Source organism: Ctenopharyngodon idella, chromosome 6, assembly GCF_019924925.1.
Source record: "Ctenopharyngodon idella isolate HZGC_01 chromosome 6, HZGC01, whole genome shotgun sequence".
NCBI classification, from domain to species: domain Eukaryota; kingdom Metazoa; phylum Chordata; class Actinopteri; order Cypriniformes; family Xenocyprididae; genus Ctenopharyngodon; species Ctenopharyngodon idella.
The window spans coordinates 9864972-9885043 of record NC_067225.1 but is presented as its reverse complement, the minus strand read 5'-3'; the positions used below and the strand labels follow the sequence as shown (position 1 = coordinate 9885043).

The 20072-nt window shown below is 35.3% G+C and overlaps 2 protein-coding genes across 3 annotated transcripts; one reads left to right on the top strand and one right to left on the bottom strand.

Moving 5' to 3' along the window:
* The first annotated feature begins 267 nt into the window (after nucleotides 1-267).
* Nucleotides 268-15722, top strand: tmbim1a (transmembrane BAX inhibitor motif containing 1a). Of its 2 annotated transcripts, none has more exons than XM_051896333.1 (12): nucleotides 268-680; nucleotides 8124-8353; nucleotides 9562-9632; nucleotides 11076-11140; nucleotides 11270-11323; nucleotides 11434-11484; nucleotides 11685-11724; nucleotides 12107-12144; nucleotides 14285-14372; nucleotides 14460-14555; nucleotides 14641-14694; nucleotides 14823-15722. In XM_051896333.1, the coding sequence occupies exons 2-12, from the start codon at nucleotides 8137-8139 to the stop codon at nucleotides 14970-14972; spliced, it is 924 nt and encodes a 307-aa protein (XP_051752293.1). In that variant the 5' UTR covers nucleotides 268-680; nucleotides 8124-8136; the 3' UTR covers nucleotides 14973-15722. The 2 variants fall into 2 exon arrangements, with proteins under 2 accessions (XP_051752293.1, XP_051752292.1); XM_051896332.1 differs by lacking the exon at nucleotides 12107-12144 and adding an exon at nucleotides 11880-11917 and having other exon boundaries at nucleotides 269-680.
* On the bottom strand, nucleotides 15716-19713 carry si:ch73-71c20.5 (DUF4748 domain-containing protein). The gene is made up of 3 exons (XM_051896334.1): nucleotides 19608-19713; nucleotides 16269-16578; nucleotides 15716-16171 (listed from the first exon to the last, which is right to left on the bottom strand). The coding sequence occupies exons 1-3, from the start codon at nucleotides 19648-19650 to the stop codon at nucleotides 16012-16014; spliced, it is 513 nt and encodes a 170-aa protein (XP_051752294.1). The 5' UTR covers nucleotides 19651-19713; the 3' UTR covers nucleotides 15716-16011.
* Nucleotides 19714-20072: the final 359 nt, after the last annotated feature.

Sequence of the window (20072 nt, the reverse complement as noted above, 5' to 3'; positions counted from 1 at the left end):
TTGTATCAGGCAGCTATTATTGAGTGATAACATTTCATAGACTGTTTCTGCACAAATCGAAATAAAAAATAAATCTTAGCTTACTTTTGTGATCCTATCTCTATTCGCTCTATTCGACTTTTTTCATTGCCAGCAAGTACTGCTGTATATACTATATTGTTGCATTGCTACCATTGATATCTAAAAATTAGGAATTGCAGAAAAGTAGGAACTGCACTTTAGCACCACCTGGTGTAATACAACGGAAGTGACCGAACGAGCACACATGACAGCTTGTTCTAAGAATACAAATATGTAGCTTGGGTGTGTCTAGTTCACCACACCTCGACAGACTTCTTACATGAGGATTTGTATTTTTTTTTTTGGGTGAAGCATTACATAAAGATAAGAGATTGACAAGATTATTTAGGTGTCGTTTTCATTTAATCAGGGCCAACGGCTATTTCGTAGATTAGTTAAACGCAGTATGTTTCAGGCTCTGTTGACTCCACCTGCTGGTCTGAAAGCATCTTGAACACTGAACGTCATCGACCAAACCCTGGCTCTACATTAGTTGAAGAAGCTGGATCAGGGTGTCAACTCACGGGTTTTTATTTAAACAGGATTATATCGTCTGATATTTCTTTCTCCAAGCTTCGACATCGACCGTATAAAGTTTTCTGGATTTCAGACAGCGCGTGGTAAGAATATTATTGTTATATTGCACCATCACGTGCTCTTGTAAAACATAAAATACTGTTCAAAAGGTTTTTTTTTTTACGTCGATTGATTAATCTATTAAGCTTTTACAGTAGTAAAACAACTGTAGCAGCTGATATTTAGCCGGAAACTACGGTTACCATGGTAAAAATATTTCAAAGGGGGAGTGAGGGCAAGATATGTGAACATGTTCAAGATGACGTCCAAGACCGCAGCTTTTAGTCGTTGTAACGTTATTTACATTGACTTCTAGTCTATTTTATAAAGATTAACTTATAATGTAGGAATATGAGAGTTAACACTTTCCTAAAATGCCCTCCAGCCCAATTGTGGATTTGTTTCAAAGCCTCTGAGCTGCCTTGTTTTTGTTGTTGTTTCAGTTTAATTGCATTAATAATGTTTTCTATTGAATTATAGTAATAAATTCCACTGTGCCTGATCAATTTTGTATTTATTTTAAACAATATTTAGTTGAACATGACCTGATTGCATAACATTTTGGCAAATCTCATGTATCAGGGTGGACCTGTACGGAAAGTGAAGAAAGTGTTGTTTATTTTCCATTTTAAAAGTAAAAGGTTGCTTAGCAGAATACGTAATGATGTAAGAGTGTGTGGAGGGCTTGTTTGACTCATGAACTGAATCAAGAATGGAGACATTCTTTTCCAGTCTGGCTTGAATTACACAACAACATCCATGTTTTTGTAAACAGTGTAAATAGCCTACAGACCCTAGAGGAAGATACACAAAAAAGTCCTTCTATGTGCTTGGTTTTGAAAGTAAAAGGTGACATTAAAGGTGTTCTGTCACATATCCTGAAATATTTTTGTTCATTTAGTAACCGCCTATGACTCAGTTTAGTTGCTCTTTAACTGCTGTGAATTTGCCAGTCACTCCTCCCCGAACATGAAATGTAGAAACGCCTTTTCCCAGGATACTTTCAGTAAATGACAATCCGTTTCACCCAGGTTAGACTTGAATCACACTTTTCTTAGCAGATGGTCACATGCTCATGCTGACCTCATTGTCTGGATCTGTGTGAACTGCTTTACATCTGTTTGACAACAGGAAGTACTTCTCCTATTGCAAAAATACTGTATAAACATGCAAAAAAGAAGTATCGTAACATTCAAATTACAAACTCTCTCTCCCTGAAATAAAGCATATGAAAATTTAGTTGCCGAGGAAATACTAGTTGTGTTCAGACCGCTCACTGTAAGGCCTTTCATGGGCTTTGCCTTGTCGGCTGTTTTCAGGAAGACTGTTAAAATGTGGTCAGTGCTATTTTTTTTGCTGTGATCACAACTGTGAGAGGGAAAGTGGCCGTCAACTAGACTTGTCACGATCGTTGATTAATCATCTGATTGTGGTTATTTGATTGTACATTTGATTATTCGTTCTTGTATTAGTTTTGAGATAACCAGAATAATTGTGCAGTTTAAATTTCAATCAAATTTTGCCAAAGAATGTAAAAAAAAACACTATTGTAGATAATCAAAACTACGTATATAGATATAGATAGTTCACATGAAACTACGATACTGAGTCCAGGGAGTGAATTTCAAGAGGGGGATGGAGTTCCAGTTCAAAATGTAGAAGATTTCCATCTTTTATCCATGTAATACCCTCCAAATAACATATTAGGCTTACAATGAGCAAAACAGAATTAAATTGTTAAACGAAATAACAGTGGGCTCCACAAATATTGGCACCCTTGGTAAATATGAGCAAAACTGACTGTCAAAATTAGTTTTTGCAATTTCTCCTCTTAGTCTTTCATTCAAAATATTCACAAAAATCGAACCTTTAATTAAAGTCAAATAGATGAAAGAAAAAAAATTCTTATCATAAAAATTTTTTGGTTGCACTTTATAGAGTACCTCAGGGATGACGTGTTTTTGTAGGCCAACCTGGAAGTTAGCGGCGCACGGGTTCCCTCGATCGAAAGCAATGCATTTTTCCCATAGACTTTTGGAAAATCACAAAAAATAAGCTCTGTGTTTAACAAAGGGTTATGACACTTACACGTTTTGTCTATCAAGATAATCTTTACAAGTTAACACAACATTTATACATTTTGAAACCTAAATAAAGTTGTCAGATATAAAAAGCTAACAGTAGGCTATAAACGGACTACAGCACACTATGGTCGCGGATCAACGTCACCACCACCAAAAACAGCTTTCTTTAAAAACATGCTTGCTGATTATGATCTGTGCTGTATATGAATACTTATCCACTTTTTCATGAGAAATGCTGTCCAAATGTCCTGTTTGTCATGATGACGTCTAAAGTCCCCGCCAAAGGAAGTAGTCCCTTTTAACAATTTGTTAGCAACCTTAATTTTTAAGACACAATAAAGGTTTAAAAAATCACAAGCGGGTTATAACTGGTGTGTTTTATGTCATAGATCAAAACGTGAAAATATTTAGAGGCTTTGTTAACCACAGACCTTATTTCAGGCGATTTAGCAAAAACCCATTAAAAAAAACCCATAGACTTCAGGGCGATGGAACCGGAAGTCCTAAAATGCTAACTCGCTTCTGGGTTTTGCCTACAAAAACACGTCATTTTAAGGTGACGTACCTAGTAGTTACATTGTACTTAAATAAGTACTGAGTAATATTAATTATCTTCATGTACTTACTATAGAGTTACAATTAGGGTTTGGTTTAGGATTAGTTACTTGTAATTATGCATAATTTACTGTTATTACTAATATAGTAAGTACATGTAGTAACGTTTAACTATTTCACCTTAAAATAAAGTGTTACCCAAAGTGTTTTTTCTGAATTATATGTATATGTATTCCACAATTGTTGGCACCCCTTCATTTAATACTTTGTGCAAACTCCCTATGCCAAGATAACAGCTATGGATTGTCTATAATGCATAATAGGGTTGATGAACATAATAGATCCTCCATACCGATTTTCTCCAGATCCTTCAGATTCAGAGGTCAATGCTTTTGGACTCTTTTCTTCAGTTCATCCCACAGGTTTTCTTTGGGGTTTGGTCAGGGGACTGCTATGTCCATGGCAAAACCTTCTTTCTGTGGTCAGTGAACTATTCTGTTGTTTATTTTGAGATGTGCTTTAGATCATCTGCCACGATGGAAGATTCAACCACGGCTAGGGGTGTGTGCGATATCACGATTTTAGATTGTGAAAGATTAAAATGTGTCCATGATCTGCTTTTGAAGAAATATAGTAGTATCGTGCTGCAGTGCACATTCTGTCAGTTGCAGTTTAAATTTATATAAATAATTTTAAATAAAATCCCCTTTTAAATTTGGTCTGTCATTCTTTTTTCTTTTATATTTTGTTACCTTGTAAAGCTACATTTTTAAAGTAGGCAAATTAGTTTTGCTGTACTGCTCAGTGACTTATAATAAAACCAATATGAAAAAGAATCGTGATAAAATCGTGATCTTCCTGAAACAAATCGTGATATATTTTTGCCATATCATCCACCCCTATCCATGGCCCATTTTAAGCTTCCTGACAGGGTCAGTCAGGTGTTGATTTAATTAATATCTGCTGGTACTGTGTGTATCCCAACAAGTTTCCCAGGGTCTTTGGAAGAAAATAAGCCCCACAGCATCAAAGATCCACCACCATACTTCACAGTGGTACTTCTCTAAATGGCTATGTTTCTGTCTATGCCAAAACCCACATCTGTTTTTTTTTTTTTTCCAAAAAGCTTTATTTTGGTCTCATCTGACTGACCATAAAACATTGAAACTTAACACCTGTTTGCTGTTTGATATCACCAAATGCTTTTTTTATTGCAACCTGTCTTTCCCAAACAAGTTGTGGTTATATAGTTGAGGTCTGATCATAGTTTTGGAGACTTTCTGACTCTAAGACCTAACTGGCATCTGCAGATCTCCATCTTTGATCCTTACAGTTTGTTTGGCGACTCAAATCATCCTCTTCGGGGGCCAATATAGGCACGTCCTATTCTAGGTAGAGTGTTACATTCTCCGGTTGGTTTAAATTTCTTAATTATTGCCCAGATAGTGGAAATGAGTATTTCAACAATTAAAGGGTGAGTTCACCCCAAAATGAAAATTCTGTCATTAATTACTCACCCTCATGTCGTTCCACACTCGTAAGACTTTCGTTCATCTTTAGAACATAAATGTGACCCTGGACCACAAAACCAGTCATAAGGGTCAATTTTTTGAAATTGAGATTTATACGTAAATAAATAAGCTTTCCATTGATGTATGGTTTGTTAGGATAGGACAATATTTGGCCGAGATACAACTACTTGAAAATCTGGAATCTGAGGATGCAAAAAAATCAAAATATTGAAAAAATCACCTTCAAAGTTGTCCAAATGAAGTCCTTAGCAATGCATATCCACTCACAAAAATACATTTTTAATATATTTACAGTAGGAAATGTACAAAATATCTTCATGGAACATGATCTTTACTTAATATCCTAATGATTTTTGGCAAAAAAGAAAAATCGATAATTTTGACTCATACAATGTATTGTTGGCTATTGCTACAAATATACCAGTGCGACTTATGACTGGTTTTGTGGTTTAGGGTCACAAATGAAGATCTTTTTGATGACAGAATGCTGTCAGATATCCTTCCATTGACTGCCTTTGTAACTACCATTTCAACGCTTCAAAAACTTCATAAAGAGATCGGAAAACTAATCCATATGATTCAAGTGGTTTAGTCCAAATTTTCTTAAGAGAATCGATCACTTGTTATTATGAAAAGACCTGAATAACGCACAAGAGCAAACCTCTTCCGGAAGCTCAAACGTGTGGCGTAACACACAAGAGTGAACCTCATTGGTTATGCAGCAAAAATATTTGTTTTATGATAAGAATTTTTTTCTGTCAACTATTTGAAACTGATTATAATCATGTTTGTGAATATTTTGAATGAATGTAAGACAAATTTTGACAGTCAGTTTTGCTCATATTTAACAAGGGTGCCAATATTGTGGAGCCCACTGTATCAGTATGATAATTTATCATTAGCATAAAATTTATGATCGTGACAGGCCTACAACTAACAGATAATAACTACATACAGGCCTACATAACTATAATAACAGTGTCGCTTACATACACTAATTAAATAACAAGGAGATTGTACTCCCACATCATTTGTTTTCAAAAATTTTATTTTTATATTTTATGCATGGCATTGTAGGGATTAAAATAGAAAGAAACCGGTGTAGACTTGAACTGGGTGCAGGCGGAGCTGCACAATGTCCACTTATCTTTTGTTTGCATCCGGACCTCTCAGACTCTACACAGCCACATTGCTATCTTTACCACAGAATCTTGATGGGAAAAAACTTAAAGCAGGAAGGATATTCTAAGTTTAGTGCTCTCTCAGAAACGTTCTCCTTATTTACTGGGATCATTTTACATTTACGTCTGAATTGTTTTCAAAAATGAAACTTGCTGAACTTCTCACTCCTGCAATGCTATATTAATTATTTTACCTGCTTTCTCACTTCATTAACTAAATCGTAGAGCAATAATTGTAGAACAGTTGGGAACCAGTAACACCACTGACAAATTTCATGATTAGGTTGATTTTCAGGATAGAGGAAGGTATTACAAAATATAATAATTGGGCTGATGTTCTTAATATCACTTATTAATATTAAAACAGTAACCACACATGGCCTTTCTATATTCTAATTAAGTCTATATAAAAACTGTGTTTTTCATAAAGGTGCTTTAGTTGTTTTTATATTGCTTTTACACCACTGACATTATAATAATATAACTATATAATATTATTATAATAATTTACAAACAATTTATTGTGTAACAAAGTGTGTGCAAATTATTATAATATGAATAAAGTTTCTGTACTTGATGGTTTGATGTACCAGCAATCTCAGAGGCGAAATCAGGAATATTGCTAGCGAGTGACAATAAAAATGATCTCAGTTTTTTCCATGTTTAGTTTCAGTATTCGAATTGAATTGAGCCGATTTTTTTTATTTCATGCACGCAAGCAGAGATTTTATCAGTTTGGGTAGATAGAGCAGGTGTACAGATGTCTTTGAATGTCATCAGCGTAAAAGTGGTAATTAAAACCATGACAATGTAAGATCTGGCCCAGAGGTAGTATGTAAATTATGAATTATAATGGCCCGAGAACGGATCCCTGGGGGACACCTTGCTTCTGGGAGACAGTAGGTGATTAAAAATCCTGTACTGAAATGTAGAATTGTGTGTCAGAGATGAACAGTATGAAGAAAACCAAGAAAGAGCAGGTTTAAAATGAATATTTACAAGTTACACCTTGTTTCTACAGGGATTGTGTACAATGGTGTTTGACTTTTTACCATTTAAAATTGAGAGACATCATCTGTCACCACAATTGTAGAATGACTCATTAGTGACCACAGACTGAACGCTATCTACTTTTGTCAGTATTGAAAAGTGCTGAGAGAGTATATCCAGGGCACAGCAAGCCCATTCTTGCTTGTGAAATTATTTTGACTGTGTTTTTCTGCTTAAAAGTACTTGTAATAGTAAAGGGAAAGATCATTTCAAGCTCAGTTATTGGCAGTAGGGGTGTGACGATACACTTAGCTCATGAGACGAGACGATACACAATATTGGGTTCACAAGAACAAGATGATATTTTAACACTATTTTTAAGAAATCTTGTCATGACAGCCCTTCTTGTAATGAATGTCATTTCATTTCTACTTGCTGAGTATGAAGTGGCACGAGATCTCATCACACTCCTAATAGGCAGTGTTCAATAACTGACAGATCATGGGATGAATGGATCAAAGTATAAACTAACAGCTAACGGAATGTTCTCAGAACTTTAGCTAATGTTCTGGCAATGTTCTCTCAACGTTATGACCAAACGTTCTTCCAGTAACATTCATAAAAAGTTTGTTCAAAGTTATCTGGTGGGTCTTTAATAATGTTTTCAAAACGTTAGCACAAAAACATTATTTATACATCATTCATGGAGTGTTTTTTTTTTTTTTTTGAAATGTTTTAGTTGGACCTTCTTCAAACATTTTTTTAAATGTTACTTATTTTAGAATGTTCATAAGTAACATTCCAAAAATGTTTGAAGAATGATAAAATGGAATGTTTCCTTAATGTTTCCTTAATAGCTGGGAAAGTCCCATGGATTAGTTTATAAGGTGTTTTACATGTTTAACACCTTATCATAGATTTTAGAGTTATTTTAAAATATTTTAGGGCTGGATGATGGGAGAAAGTTTGGAAATGGCAGCAAACAAGTTTTCTTGGTTAACATGGGTAACACTTGATCATTTGCGTACTCGTAAAGAAAGAACAAAAAATAAATTTTCGTGTTGGTGCAAATCTGATTTTAACTTTGGTTGCATTTGCACTTTACTTTCACAAATGGTCATAGTTGTATTTTATTTACCCAACAGGAGTTAAAGCAGCATGTCAAGGTCAGATTTCCCTCCGGGTTATGATGAATCCCGGCTGCTCTCGAACCCTCAGCCTGGGGGAGGTTACCCCGCTTCTGCCCCTCCATATGGATTCAACGCATACGGGGGACAACCACCTTACCCACAGCCCAATGATCCTTACCGAGGACAGCCTGCGGCATACCCGCCACCAAGTCTACCAGTCATGCCTGTCATTCCTACTGGTGTAGGTCAGTTGTATTATTTGTTGTATTTATTAAATTTTCACCTTTATAGGCTTTTACTCTCATTGTGTTGATGCTCCTGAAACATTTAAGAACAATATTATTTGTTATCCAGGTCAGCTTACCTTGTAGCAAAGCTAGTTTAGGATTTGCTTCATTAATTAAATGATCGATTTTACAGGAAATTTAATTTTAGCAGATCATATACAGGCGATTAAATTGAATTTTAACTTAAGTAATCATTTTTCATAATGTTGTAGCTCTAACGAGATTAGGCCAGTAATATAGTGATTCATTATGGCTCTCTGGAATACTTGATTCTGATTGGTTAGTCGCAGCTGTGGTAAAATACTTTTGTTTAATGACACTATATCATTTTACTGTTGTCCCTGGCATCTGATTTCCTATACAGTATGTGTAAGTTTCACGTCTCATATAACACTCTGCTGTCTCTTTCTTGTAATGTAATAATATTATTTAAATGTCCATTTATTTATTTATTGGTAAGAACTTTTGCAATAAGAGTAGCTGGTTGTACATTATTACTTTAAAGTCCTTCCGGGTGAGACTCTATAGCTTCTTGCCTGGGTTTATTTTGATTGTATTATCCCTTACATAGTTGGGTATTTCTTTAACCATTGGCACAAATAATCTAAACAGTTTTCACACTCTCACTAGTTTATTTAATTTGTCCATTAACACAGTGGACATACATACATCACATGAGAATTTTGTCTTTTTTCCCACTGCTTTTTTTCATGTAAATCCCCACCACATCTGTGTTTAATATTCATGGAAATGACATTTTAAACTGTATTTTTGGAATAAAATGGCCAACTCTTTTTTTTTTTTCTTATCTGTTCTACTTACACTAATTCCAAAACTAGTATTTTATGTATAAAAGACTATTAAAATGTTCACACTTTTGCATAATTTGACAAAATTGGAAATGACACACTAAAAGCACATTCGGTTTACAAGTGATATTTGATTTCTCTTGATTTTCATCACGTCTTATTTCATATTTCATCTCAAACATGCTCTTCACTGGCACTGTAAACAAGTACACTAACTTTTAAAAATCTTTATTGGGTAAAAATTGTTAGAAATGATAGCTATTTAAAACATAATATGATTATTTTAATCTTTGTTTAGATGATGATGGTTTTAAGCTTCAGGAAATGTAGTTTTCACTGAAAACATGATTGTTACAGGTGACAATGAAGGATTTACCACAGCAGGAGATTTCGAGAGTACAAGTGTCCGTCACAGTTTTATACGGAAAGTAAGGAACCATTTTTCTATAATCTGCATCATCTTCAATGTAAAAGAGTTTTATGAGAATGTTGTAATTTTACATTAAAGAGGCCATATTATGCCCGTTTTTATATGATTTAGTATTTGGGGTCTATTAGAATAGGTTTTCATGCTTGAATGTTCAAAAAACACCCTATTTTTATTTTTTTTTACATATTTTGCATTATTGCAGCTCTCTCTTCCCAGTCTGTCAGTAATGCTCTGTTTAGTTCCGGTCTCTATGAAGCCCCTCCTTCTGAAAAGCACAATGTGCTCTGATTGGTCGGTGGGATCAATGTGTTGTAATTGGTCAACCACATTGAACGCGTTTCAAAAATGTCACGCCCCTTAACATAACCACAGCTTCACAAATCTCAGCTTCTAACAATGTCGTCAGTTTTTCTTATCAATTCGATAGATTCAGGGTTTAAAAACAGCATCTCTTGGACATGGTGACAACACGCTACTAACGCAACTCAACCAGGCCCGTCCCTTTTGATATAGAGAATAACTTCTGCTGGAGGGACTTTGTGCTTTTAACTTTGCAGACCTTTTTCATGCTCAAACAGAAACATGAAAGTTGACCATGTAAAAAAGCATTAAGTCCTGGGTATACTTTGTTTTTTTTTACGCATATGCGAACACACAGCCTTGCAAAGTATACTTCATTTGACTCGTACGCATACACAGGCGTTCGACGCATGCGCAGGTTTGAGCAAAATTGAGTTACAACCCATGTAAACATCTTTGTATTCTTTCATGCTAGAGTTGTACAAATGAGGGTACTTTCTAACCTCTTTGCACAATCTCTCGTCTATGTAGGCGCTATGTCTGTCGTCGCTGTAGCTTGCATGATTTCCAGTGTCATGACAAATCAGGTCCTCCCTCGAAATCGGGTCTCCCTAAACTGTCAGTTAATAATTATTCTAAGTATATACAAATTATATTAATTTAAAATAAGTATAGCTTACTATATAATGCGTACGAAAACACATTAGTGCATAATAAAACCAATTTAACGTAATTTCCTACACTTGATTAACTGTTAATTAATAAATAGCCTGTTAATAAAAATAGCCTATTATGTGAATAATTGAACATCATTAATTTGTTTTTTATAACTTACATATTTGGAAATTCAACTCTTAATTTAACATAATTACATTAAAGATGATTGAGAATATATGTAGTGTAAATGCAAATGTGTGTATAAACTAAGCTATCAGGTTAATCGCTTATCGTGTACAAAGTATGTGCGTTTACAAAAATCCGGCGGTGCGCGTACTCTTCTGATGATGAAATCCGCGTCACGCGCACTGTACGCTGTCCCTCGCATATGTGTAAAAAGTATACTTTGTGCTTAATTTGTCCTCTATAATTAAAACTGTGTGAATATTATAACAGATAATAATGTTTCCATCGTGTTTTGCAGGTTTACCTGATCCTTGCTGCTCAGCTTTTTGTCACAGCTGCCATTGTGGCTATTTTCACATTTGTGTGAGTCTCTGTTCTTGGTGTGGTTACTTCATGTGCTTTGTGTTCACAGAAAATAAAGGATAAACGTTATCGCTGCTTGTTCAGGTAGACTTTGTGGTTAAACTCAGATTTGTGTTTTTGTTTATACAGGGAACCCGTAGGAGTGTTTGTGAGGAAAAACCCAGCCATTTACTGGGTTTCATAGTAAGAACTAGACTTTTGTTTGTTCAGTGTGTCAAATACTTCACATTTACAACATTAAATACAAATGTAGAACAATGTGAAATGACGATTTTTTATTTTTTTTTCCCCAGTGCTGTCTATTTTGTCACACACATCGTGCTGGTTTGCTGTCAGGGACCCAGGTGAGATGATTGCTCCCTTTCTCAATCAATCTCATAGCAGCTATAATAAAAGGAACAGATGATGATGTTTTGTACTGCTCATAGTTTAGTTTAGTCACACACATTTAATCTAAAAACTAAATCCCTCATAAAAAGAGCCACTACAAACATAAGTTGTCATGTGAAACAATGGATTTAGCCTTTGCTCTGTCACTTTATAGGAGGCGTTTCCCATGGAACCTGATCCTGTTGGCTATTTTTGTGAGTTGGAAAATACTGAGTCACTCTGAATGAATTAAATGGGAGTGTGGCCAAACCTGTAATGGATAATATTGTTCTTTCATGTAATGCTGTAGAGCAAGTATTAAGGATGTTACATAAAGTCTTTGAATAACATTATGTATCTTGTCTTTTAGACACTGGCCTTATCGTTCATGACTGGAAATATAGCAAGGTGAGGCATGTCTCACAACATGGTGAGATAAAGTGGGTGGAGAAATGAGAAAATAGCACGACCATAGCGTGAGGACTGTTTGCAGTGTTTCAATAGATGTACTGTTCTCTGATGTCGACTGATTGTCACATGACATGCAGGTAAACAAATAAAATATGTCATCTTTTTGCTAATTTTGTCTTGTTTTAGACACTGGCCTTATCGTTCATGACTGGAAATATAGCAAGGTGAGGAATGTCTCACTACATGATGAGATAAAGATGAAATATTTTATTTGTTTACCTGCATGTCATGTGACCATCAGTCGACATCAAACAACAGTACACTTACATCTATCACATGTCCATGTGATAGAATGATAGAATGGTTTTGTTTCCACCCCTTTTTATGCTTTGGTGCCACGAATGTATTTTTAATTTTTGATACTTGCCTGTTAATGGATTTCCCAGACTGGGGTCCTATTAATCAAGGTATTATTTGAATCATAAAAAATTAGAATTAAAATAAATCATTTTAAAATAAAAACAATCAAAATAAAACTCTTAGTAATAGTGCAGTCAAACGATTAATCACGATTAATCACATCCAAAATAAAAGTTTGTGTTTACATAATATGTGTGTGTGTTTTGTGTATATATACAGTAGTCAACATTTGAAGCGGATCAAAACCTTTCATCAAAGTTGTCCTGAAACCTTCTTCTTAGGATAACTTTGATGAACTTTTTGATCCACTTAAAATGTTGAGATATATATATATATATATATATATGTATATAATTTATAAATATAATATATTTTGTTAAATATATATAAATATGTACATGCATGTGTGTGTATTTATATGTACATAATAAATATACATAGTACACATATATTATGTAAACAAAACTTTTATTTTGGAGGAGATTAATCGTTTGACAGCACTACTTAGTAAAAAGATTCAATATTTTATTTGTTTACCTGCATGTCATGTGACCATCAGTCGACATCAGAGAACCATGAATTTAATTTTATTATTTATTATTATTATTATTGACTTAATTTTATTATTGACATAACTTATTAACTTAGATACAAGTAAATATATTGGGTCAAAGAGGTTCAGCTGACAAAAAAAAAGTTGTATTGTATGTAAATATAAAATTACATAAATCTGTACATTTTAAAGCGTTTGAAAGACCAAAGCCTTCCAATGAGAGTAATACACGGTTAAATGAGTGATAAATCAAATAATGATTAATGTGTTCGTCAGGAGCTGATTAAATATGCAGTATTTGCAATGTTGAGAAAACACTTGTTAAAAGTGAAATGACTTCTGTAAACCCAGTGATCAAAGGCTTTTTTAACCAAGGCCGTAACCATGTCTTGAACGTTGGGAGGGACCAAAGTTTTTTTTTTTTTTTTTTTGCATGAGTCTTATTATTTAAAGGAATTAAAGGGGATTTAAGGAAGTAAGTTTGGTAAAAGTTTCAGATCTATTGTAGTTATGAAGTAAACTATTTGCAAATAATTTTTTTTTAAATATGCACACATCTCATCACATTCAGTTATAAATTACATGAATCATGTAAATAATAGCATATTTTCAATTCAAAACGGTGAAATGTTATAAAAATGTTGATGCATCACTGGATGTTACTGTCAGTCACTGAACATTTCTATCAGAAAAAAAAACTTGTCAAATATTAAATATTTAGCTACTTACATCTTACGACGCACTCCTTCACTGCTGAAACTAAAACGTTGCGTTGGAATTTGCACTCATCTTCTGTGAACAGTAAGCCCCGTCTACTTTGATTTGATTGGCCATCTCAATCATTCTGACATTGACGATCGCTGTTAGACCGTTCATGGTATACAGCTTAAAAATGTAACATTTAAACATTTTTTTGTCATCCTAACAACAAACAGAGCAGTGTGTAATGCAGTACAGCAGAACAGCATCAAAAGAATATCAAATATTGAGTGAGACAATTTGGCCATTTTTAATTATTGGGAGGGATTTGTCCCCCTCAATGTCTATGGTGGTTACAGCCCTGGTTATAACTGATAGTCATATGACTAGGGACTAGTCTGTGTGTGCAATTCCACAAACCTGGAAGACCTTCTGAACAGATATAAGCGGTAGACTTTTCTAGAAAGGAAAATTTAAAAGATAAAAAAGTAGTAGTAGAGAGAACCAATAAATTATGATAATTTACTGCCATTGTGAAAATAACATGTAATCATGTAATCAATAAAAAAGTAACTATAGTTTGATTACAACATAATATAATCCAATTACAAGTCCTTAATTTTTGATTACATAATCCAGATTACATGTAATTCATTACTACACTGTATATATATTGTACCTTGTGTTTGCAGTTATTACAGTACTAGGGCAGTGTTCCTGGCCCTGGGCATCACTGTTGTCGTGTGCGTTGCGGTGACAATCTTCTGCTTTCAGACTAAGGTGGGGTGCATATTTAATATGGGCGTGATTTTACATCAAGGCATTGTGTCAGAGTGTGTGTTGACATGATTTTCTGCTCTTCTATAGGTGGATTTCACTAAATGTGCGGGCTTTTTCTGCATACTCGGAATCGTGGTGTTTGTGACTGGCATCATTACGGCTATCGTTCTGTCATTCAAATACGTAAGCATGACTTTGCATCTTGTTATTTGCACAAAAATTGTCATTCGATCATTTAACCGTTGTTTTCTTTGTTCGTTGTTTTAAGGTCCCATGGCTTCACATGCTCTACGCAGGTATAGGAGCCATTGCATTCACTCTGGTATGTCTAATCAAACAAATTGAATTCAGTTTCACCTTTTTTGGAAGGCTTTGGTTCTGCATGGGAACATTGTTCACTCTTTCCATCCTAAAATCACTTCTTTGCATTTGTGTGTTTTTAAATATTAGTTTCTGGCCTATCATACTCAACTGCTCATCGGGAACAGGAAGCACTCCATCGGCCCAGAGGAGTATGTGTTTGCTGCCCTCTCCCTTTATGTGGACATTGTCCAGATCTTCCTCTTCCTCCTGCAAATTATCGGATTTGCGGAGAGATAGAAGCTTGGACCTTTTCTGTGCTGTCATAATGGCTTTACTGTTTATGCACTATGCAGTGTCTTCTCAGTCAATGCCCAACTAATATATACTCAAACTTGTAAAATATAGCTAGCATTATACTCATCAAACAAATGGTAAGGGATGAATATAATTTCCACGACTAATTATTGGCGATTTCCATGATTAAGTAACCATATGCATACATTCTGATAAAATATGAGTGAGCCATTACTGTGTCCCCATGTCATGGTAATGGCAGCTCACTTGTATTATGCAAATTTCTACTGTATCGACATACATTTGCTGTATTTGCTATCGATATTAAATGGGTGTGATGCATTTTGGAAAAGGGTACAGGTTTTTTGCTGTGTACATACAATCTAAGTGTATTTCAGTTTATTAATTTAGAGTATTTATCTCAGACATCTTTATATACAGTATAAATCTATATCATACATTTTTTGCCTTAGCTTTGGGAAATGTCTTCGCTTGATGAATTTGATACTACATAAATGTCACAGATTGTGACGTACAGTGGTGCCTTTCCATTTTTGATTAGCGCCAAAGATACTCTGTAAATAATGAATCATAAAAAGTGTTATCTAAATTTCTTTGTCATACATTAGAATGATATAAACAAAGTAAACATGTATTTTTTTGTTACCATGTTCTCAGACAACAATGTGGCTGACGTTTGATATGTTGTTATTACGAGAACGATCATAATAAAAGGAACACGAGTATTATTCAGTTATTTCGTTGATTTTTAATAGATAATATTGGTTGCTTAAGTTATTCTGTATGTTTATGAACAATCATGGTAACGACTGCACTTACATCAAAATGGGTAAAAGATCATCATTCTTTTTTTGCATACCCAAATGCAAAGTCTTCATAAGATCCACCACAATAAATGCTTGCTTTCTACAATGTCTTTGTTATATTCTGCACAGTTCACTGTTTCCATGGCAACCTGCTGATAAGTGCTCAATAAAGCCATTCTTTAGTACAATAGAGTCATTTCACAGAAGTAGAGCTTTCACTGCATCCTGGAGGCTGGTTTATATCGGTCACTCTCGTAATCTCCCTCGTTGGATCGCTTCATTCTCTGTCTGATTTTCAGCTGCTTCAGTCGGTTCTTGTCCACCTGTCTCTTTGCCAGAATAAAGCCGATGATTCCAGTAGGCAGGCCAATCATCCTAGGAGAAACACTTCGGTGTCAGCAGCTGCTCAATGTATAGATTTTCAGTACTGATTTAAAGCAGAATGCAAAGATGCAATATAAGCTGTTCTTACCATGCATATCCAATCTTCATCATTGGATTTTTGGCTTTTCTTTTGGGGATGTACTCAGGCCTGTTATCTTCATCTTCCTCATCCTCCTCCTCCTCTTCTTTCTTTTGTTGGTTGGTCTTATTTTCAGGTTCAGCTCCTTTCTGTGTGTTCATAACTTTTGGAGATTCCATCTTGGTGATGGTTTGTAAGGCATAATGTCCACAGTGTAGGGCTCTGCTGTGCAAAACATCCTCCTGCGGTCTGAGACGGGCAGCTATCTGCTCAAAGTGTGATCCTATCCACAGTGTCCTATTTGATAGCTGATATAAACCTGAAAAACAAATTTATATTAGGTTGGTAAAGAATTTTTTAATAATATACATTAGCATACATTTATTTTCTGCTTTCTTACCATACTGATCTACTAGAGCAGGTGTTTTGTGAAAATTGAACTTAAAAAATAACTAAAAAAAATAAAAAATGTAGTGCCACTAAGAAAGTGATCATGTGTATGCAGAGTAGGTGTAGTTAGTAATGAAGGTTAAGGGTTGGGTAATCAAGTGGATGCAGATTATCTCAGAAGTTGAACTTTGTTTGGGTTAGCTTGTTTCTACCACAAAATAAAAAAAATAAATAAAAAAGGTAACTGCGACTTTAACTGACAAGGCTGACCTTTTTTCTCATAATTCAGAGGGGAAAAAAGTCAGAAATGCACTTTATTTCCAATTGCGAGTTTGTATCTCACAATTCGGACTTTATTTCTTGCAATTCTGAGTTTATAACTTGCAATTCACACTGCCTCTGCCGGCTTGCCTTCTTCCCATAGTGCATCCTGGTGCCATGTGTTCCCCAGGTAAGAGACGCACACGCATCCGGCCATCCACGTGATGTGAAAGAAAACATGATTCATCAGACCAGGCCACCTTCTTCCATTGCTCCGTGGTCCAGTTCTGATGCTCACGTGTCCACTGTTGGCTCTTTCGGCGGTGGACAGGGGTCAGCATGGGCACCCTGACTGGTCTGTGGCAATGCAGCCCCATACGCAACAAACTGTGATGCACTGTGTATTCTGACACCTTTCTATCAGAACCAGCATTAACTTCTTGAGCAATTTGAGCTACAGTAGCTCGTCTGTTGGATCGGACCACACGGGCCAGCCTTCACTCCCCACGTGCATCAATGAACCTTGGTTGTCCATGACCCTGTCACCGGTTCACCACTGTTCCTTCCTTGGACCACTTTTGATAGATACTGACCACTGCAGACCGGGAACACCCCACAAGAGCTGCAGTTTTGGAGATGCTCTGACCCAGTCGTCTAGCCATCACAATTTGTCCCTTGTCAAACTCGCTCAAATCCTTACACTTGCCCATTTTTCCTGCTTCTAACACATCAACTTTGAGGACAGGATGTTCACTTGCTGCCTAATATATCCACCCACTAACAGGTGCCGTGATGAAGAGATAATGGAACTTCCTTATTTATAGAAGTGGTTACCACAGGATGTGCGAAGCAGTGAAAGACTTCTTGTTTTTAAATCTCACCTTAAGACCCATCGTTTTAGGTAGGCTTTTATGTGATTGATTTTATGTTTGTCTCAAGTCTGTCTTGACTGTAATAATGATTAATTGTTGTTTATTGTTGTAAATCAGATTTTTGTCTCAGAATTGTGAGATATAAACTCGCAGTTGCAAGAAAAAAAGTCCGATTTGCATTTTAATCCAAAACTATTTAAATACATTTTTCTCTGAAAACCAAACTCATGGTTTAAAGGGACAGTTCACCCAAAAATGAAAATTCTGTCATTAATTACTCACCCTCATGTCGTTACACACCTGTAAGACCTTCATTCATCTTTGGAACCAAAATGAAGATATTTTTGATGAAATCTGAGTGATTTCTGTCCCTCCATTGACAGCTACTCAACTACCACTTTGACGCTTCAAAAAGTTCATGAAGAGATTGTAAAACTGATCCATATGAATCGAGCGGTTTAGCCCAAATTTTCTGAAAAGAGACACAATCACTTTATGTGATGAACAGATTTAAATTATGCTTTTATTCACATATAAACATTGAACCTGCTTGACACGTGAGATCAAACCTCTTTCGGAAGCTCAAACGTGCTGTGTAACACACGAGAATTAACCTCACTGGTTCTCGCACATCAAGTAAACATGCTTGAGCTCCGTTTACCATAACTGATGTGTGCGTTGATGAGTGTTTATGTGAATAAAAGCCTAAATTCAATCTGTTCATCATATAAAGTGATTGCGTCTCTTCAGAAAATTTGGACTTAAACCGTTCAATTCATATGGATTAGTTTTACAATCTTTTTATGAACATTTTGAAGTGTCAAAGTGACAGAATTTTCATTTTTGGGTGAACTAACCCTTTAAGGTTACATCCTTAGAGTTCTTTGGTAATGCCAGTAGGTGGCGACTCGTGACTGTCTTTATGAGTCAGTCAGTGAATCGGTGTTCGAATCTTAGGTTTTGAACGAATCAGTCAATAGTGATAGGGAGTCAAATAGTCCTAGATTCGGGGTCGACTCCAGCATAGGAATCTAATCTCATTGTTGACTCTGTTGCTGCTGTGTCCGCTCAATTATCTGTATTGAATGGCAGTTGATATCAGTAAGGAGTGAACGAATTCGGTATTACACCGTGCGTCTGAGTCTGGAGCTGTCGCAGAAACTACATTGTCACATACTTTCATCCTAAAATGTAGCTTACTTTAGAAATAAATAACAGTCATGTTGAATTTAGGTTTTAATTATACATACCTCCGTTTCAGCTTTCTAGTTTAATTAATGTTAATGCAATAAATATAGGCTACATTTGGTTTTCCATGGAGTGGGAGTAGACTCTGAAAAACCACTGATTCATTCATGATGAATAGTCTGTCTAAAATGTAAGTTTCTCAAATGATCTTCTTGTTTATTTAACAGTTGTATACAAGCAATAATATAACACTCGAAATCGTACTATTAGTCTAAATATCTGCAGTACCTACAGCTTCCCGTGTATATCAACAACCGTGCTGATATTCAGTATAACATGCTTGTGTGATACCTACTACACGTGACGCGAGACATTATGTTCTTAAAAACATAGTTCATCTTCCCAGAGTTCTCGTTAGAGATATTTAGCATAACCTGTTCTTTGCATTCATTCAGTGGATAGTAGATTATTGCTGCATGAATGTCAAGCTATTGAGGTAAGTTCCAAATGCAACTTTATTTTAAATGAGTAGCGGTGGTTTAAAAGCATTCTTCATTAGTAAAAAATAACGTCCAGCCAATTATTTCATACGTATAATGATTTAGGAATTTAATTATATATAAACCTGTTTATGTACCTTGCAAAGTCGACCTCATTAGATTCCTGCAGGGCGCAGCCATCTTTGTTGTGTAAAAAAAAAAAAAAAAAAAAAAAAAAAAAAAAAAGCGTATCACGTGTCTTTGTGACGCACTGTGCAGGATGACGTCAAAACCCGGAAGTCTAATTCGCCAGTTGTTCCCGTTAGATTTTCCTATGGGGTTTTATTTTTTTTTTTCTTTCCAATTTAAGAGTAAAATAAAGCCTGTGATAAACATAACTTGACGATATTTTGACGTTTTGTTCTACAACCTAAACTGCACACATTCAAACCCCAAACTGTATTATCTATTTATTAGAAACGTACGTTTTCAAAAATGAACGTAACTGCTTCAAAATTCACGTTTTCGGTATGGGTGTATAGCAGGCCAGTAACATTTCAAACAATATATACACAATTAAGCATCTCATTTATGTTTCAAACACACAAAAAAACTTGCTTTTC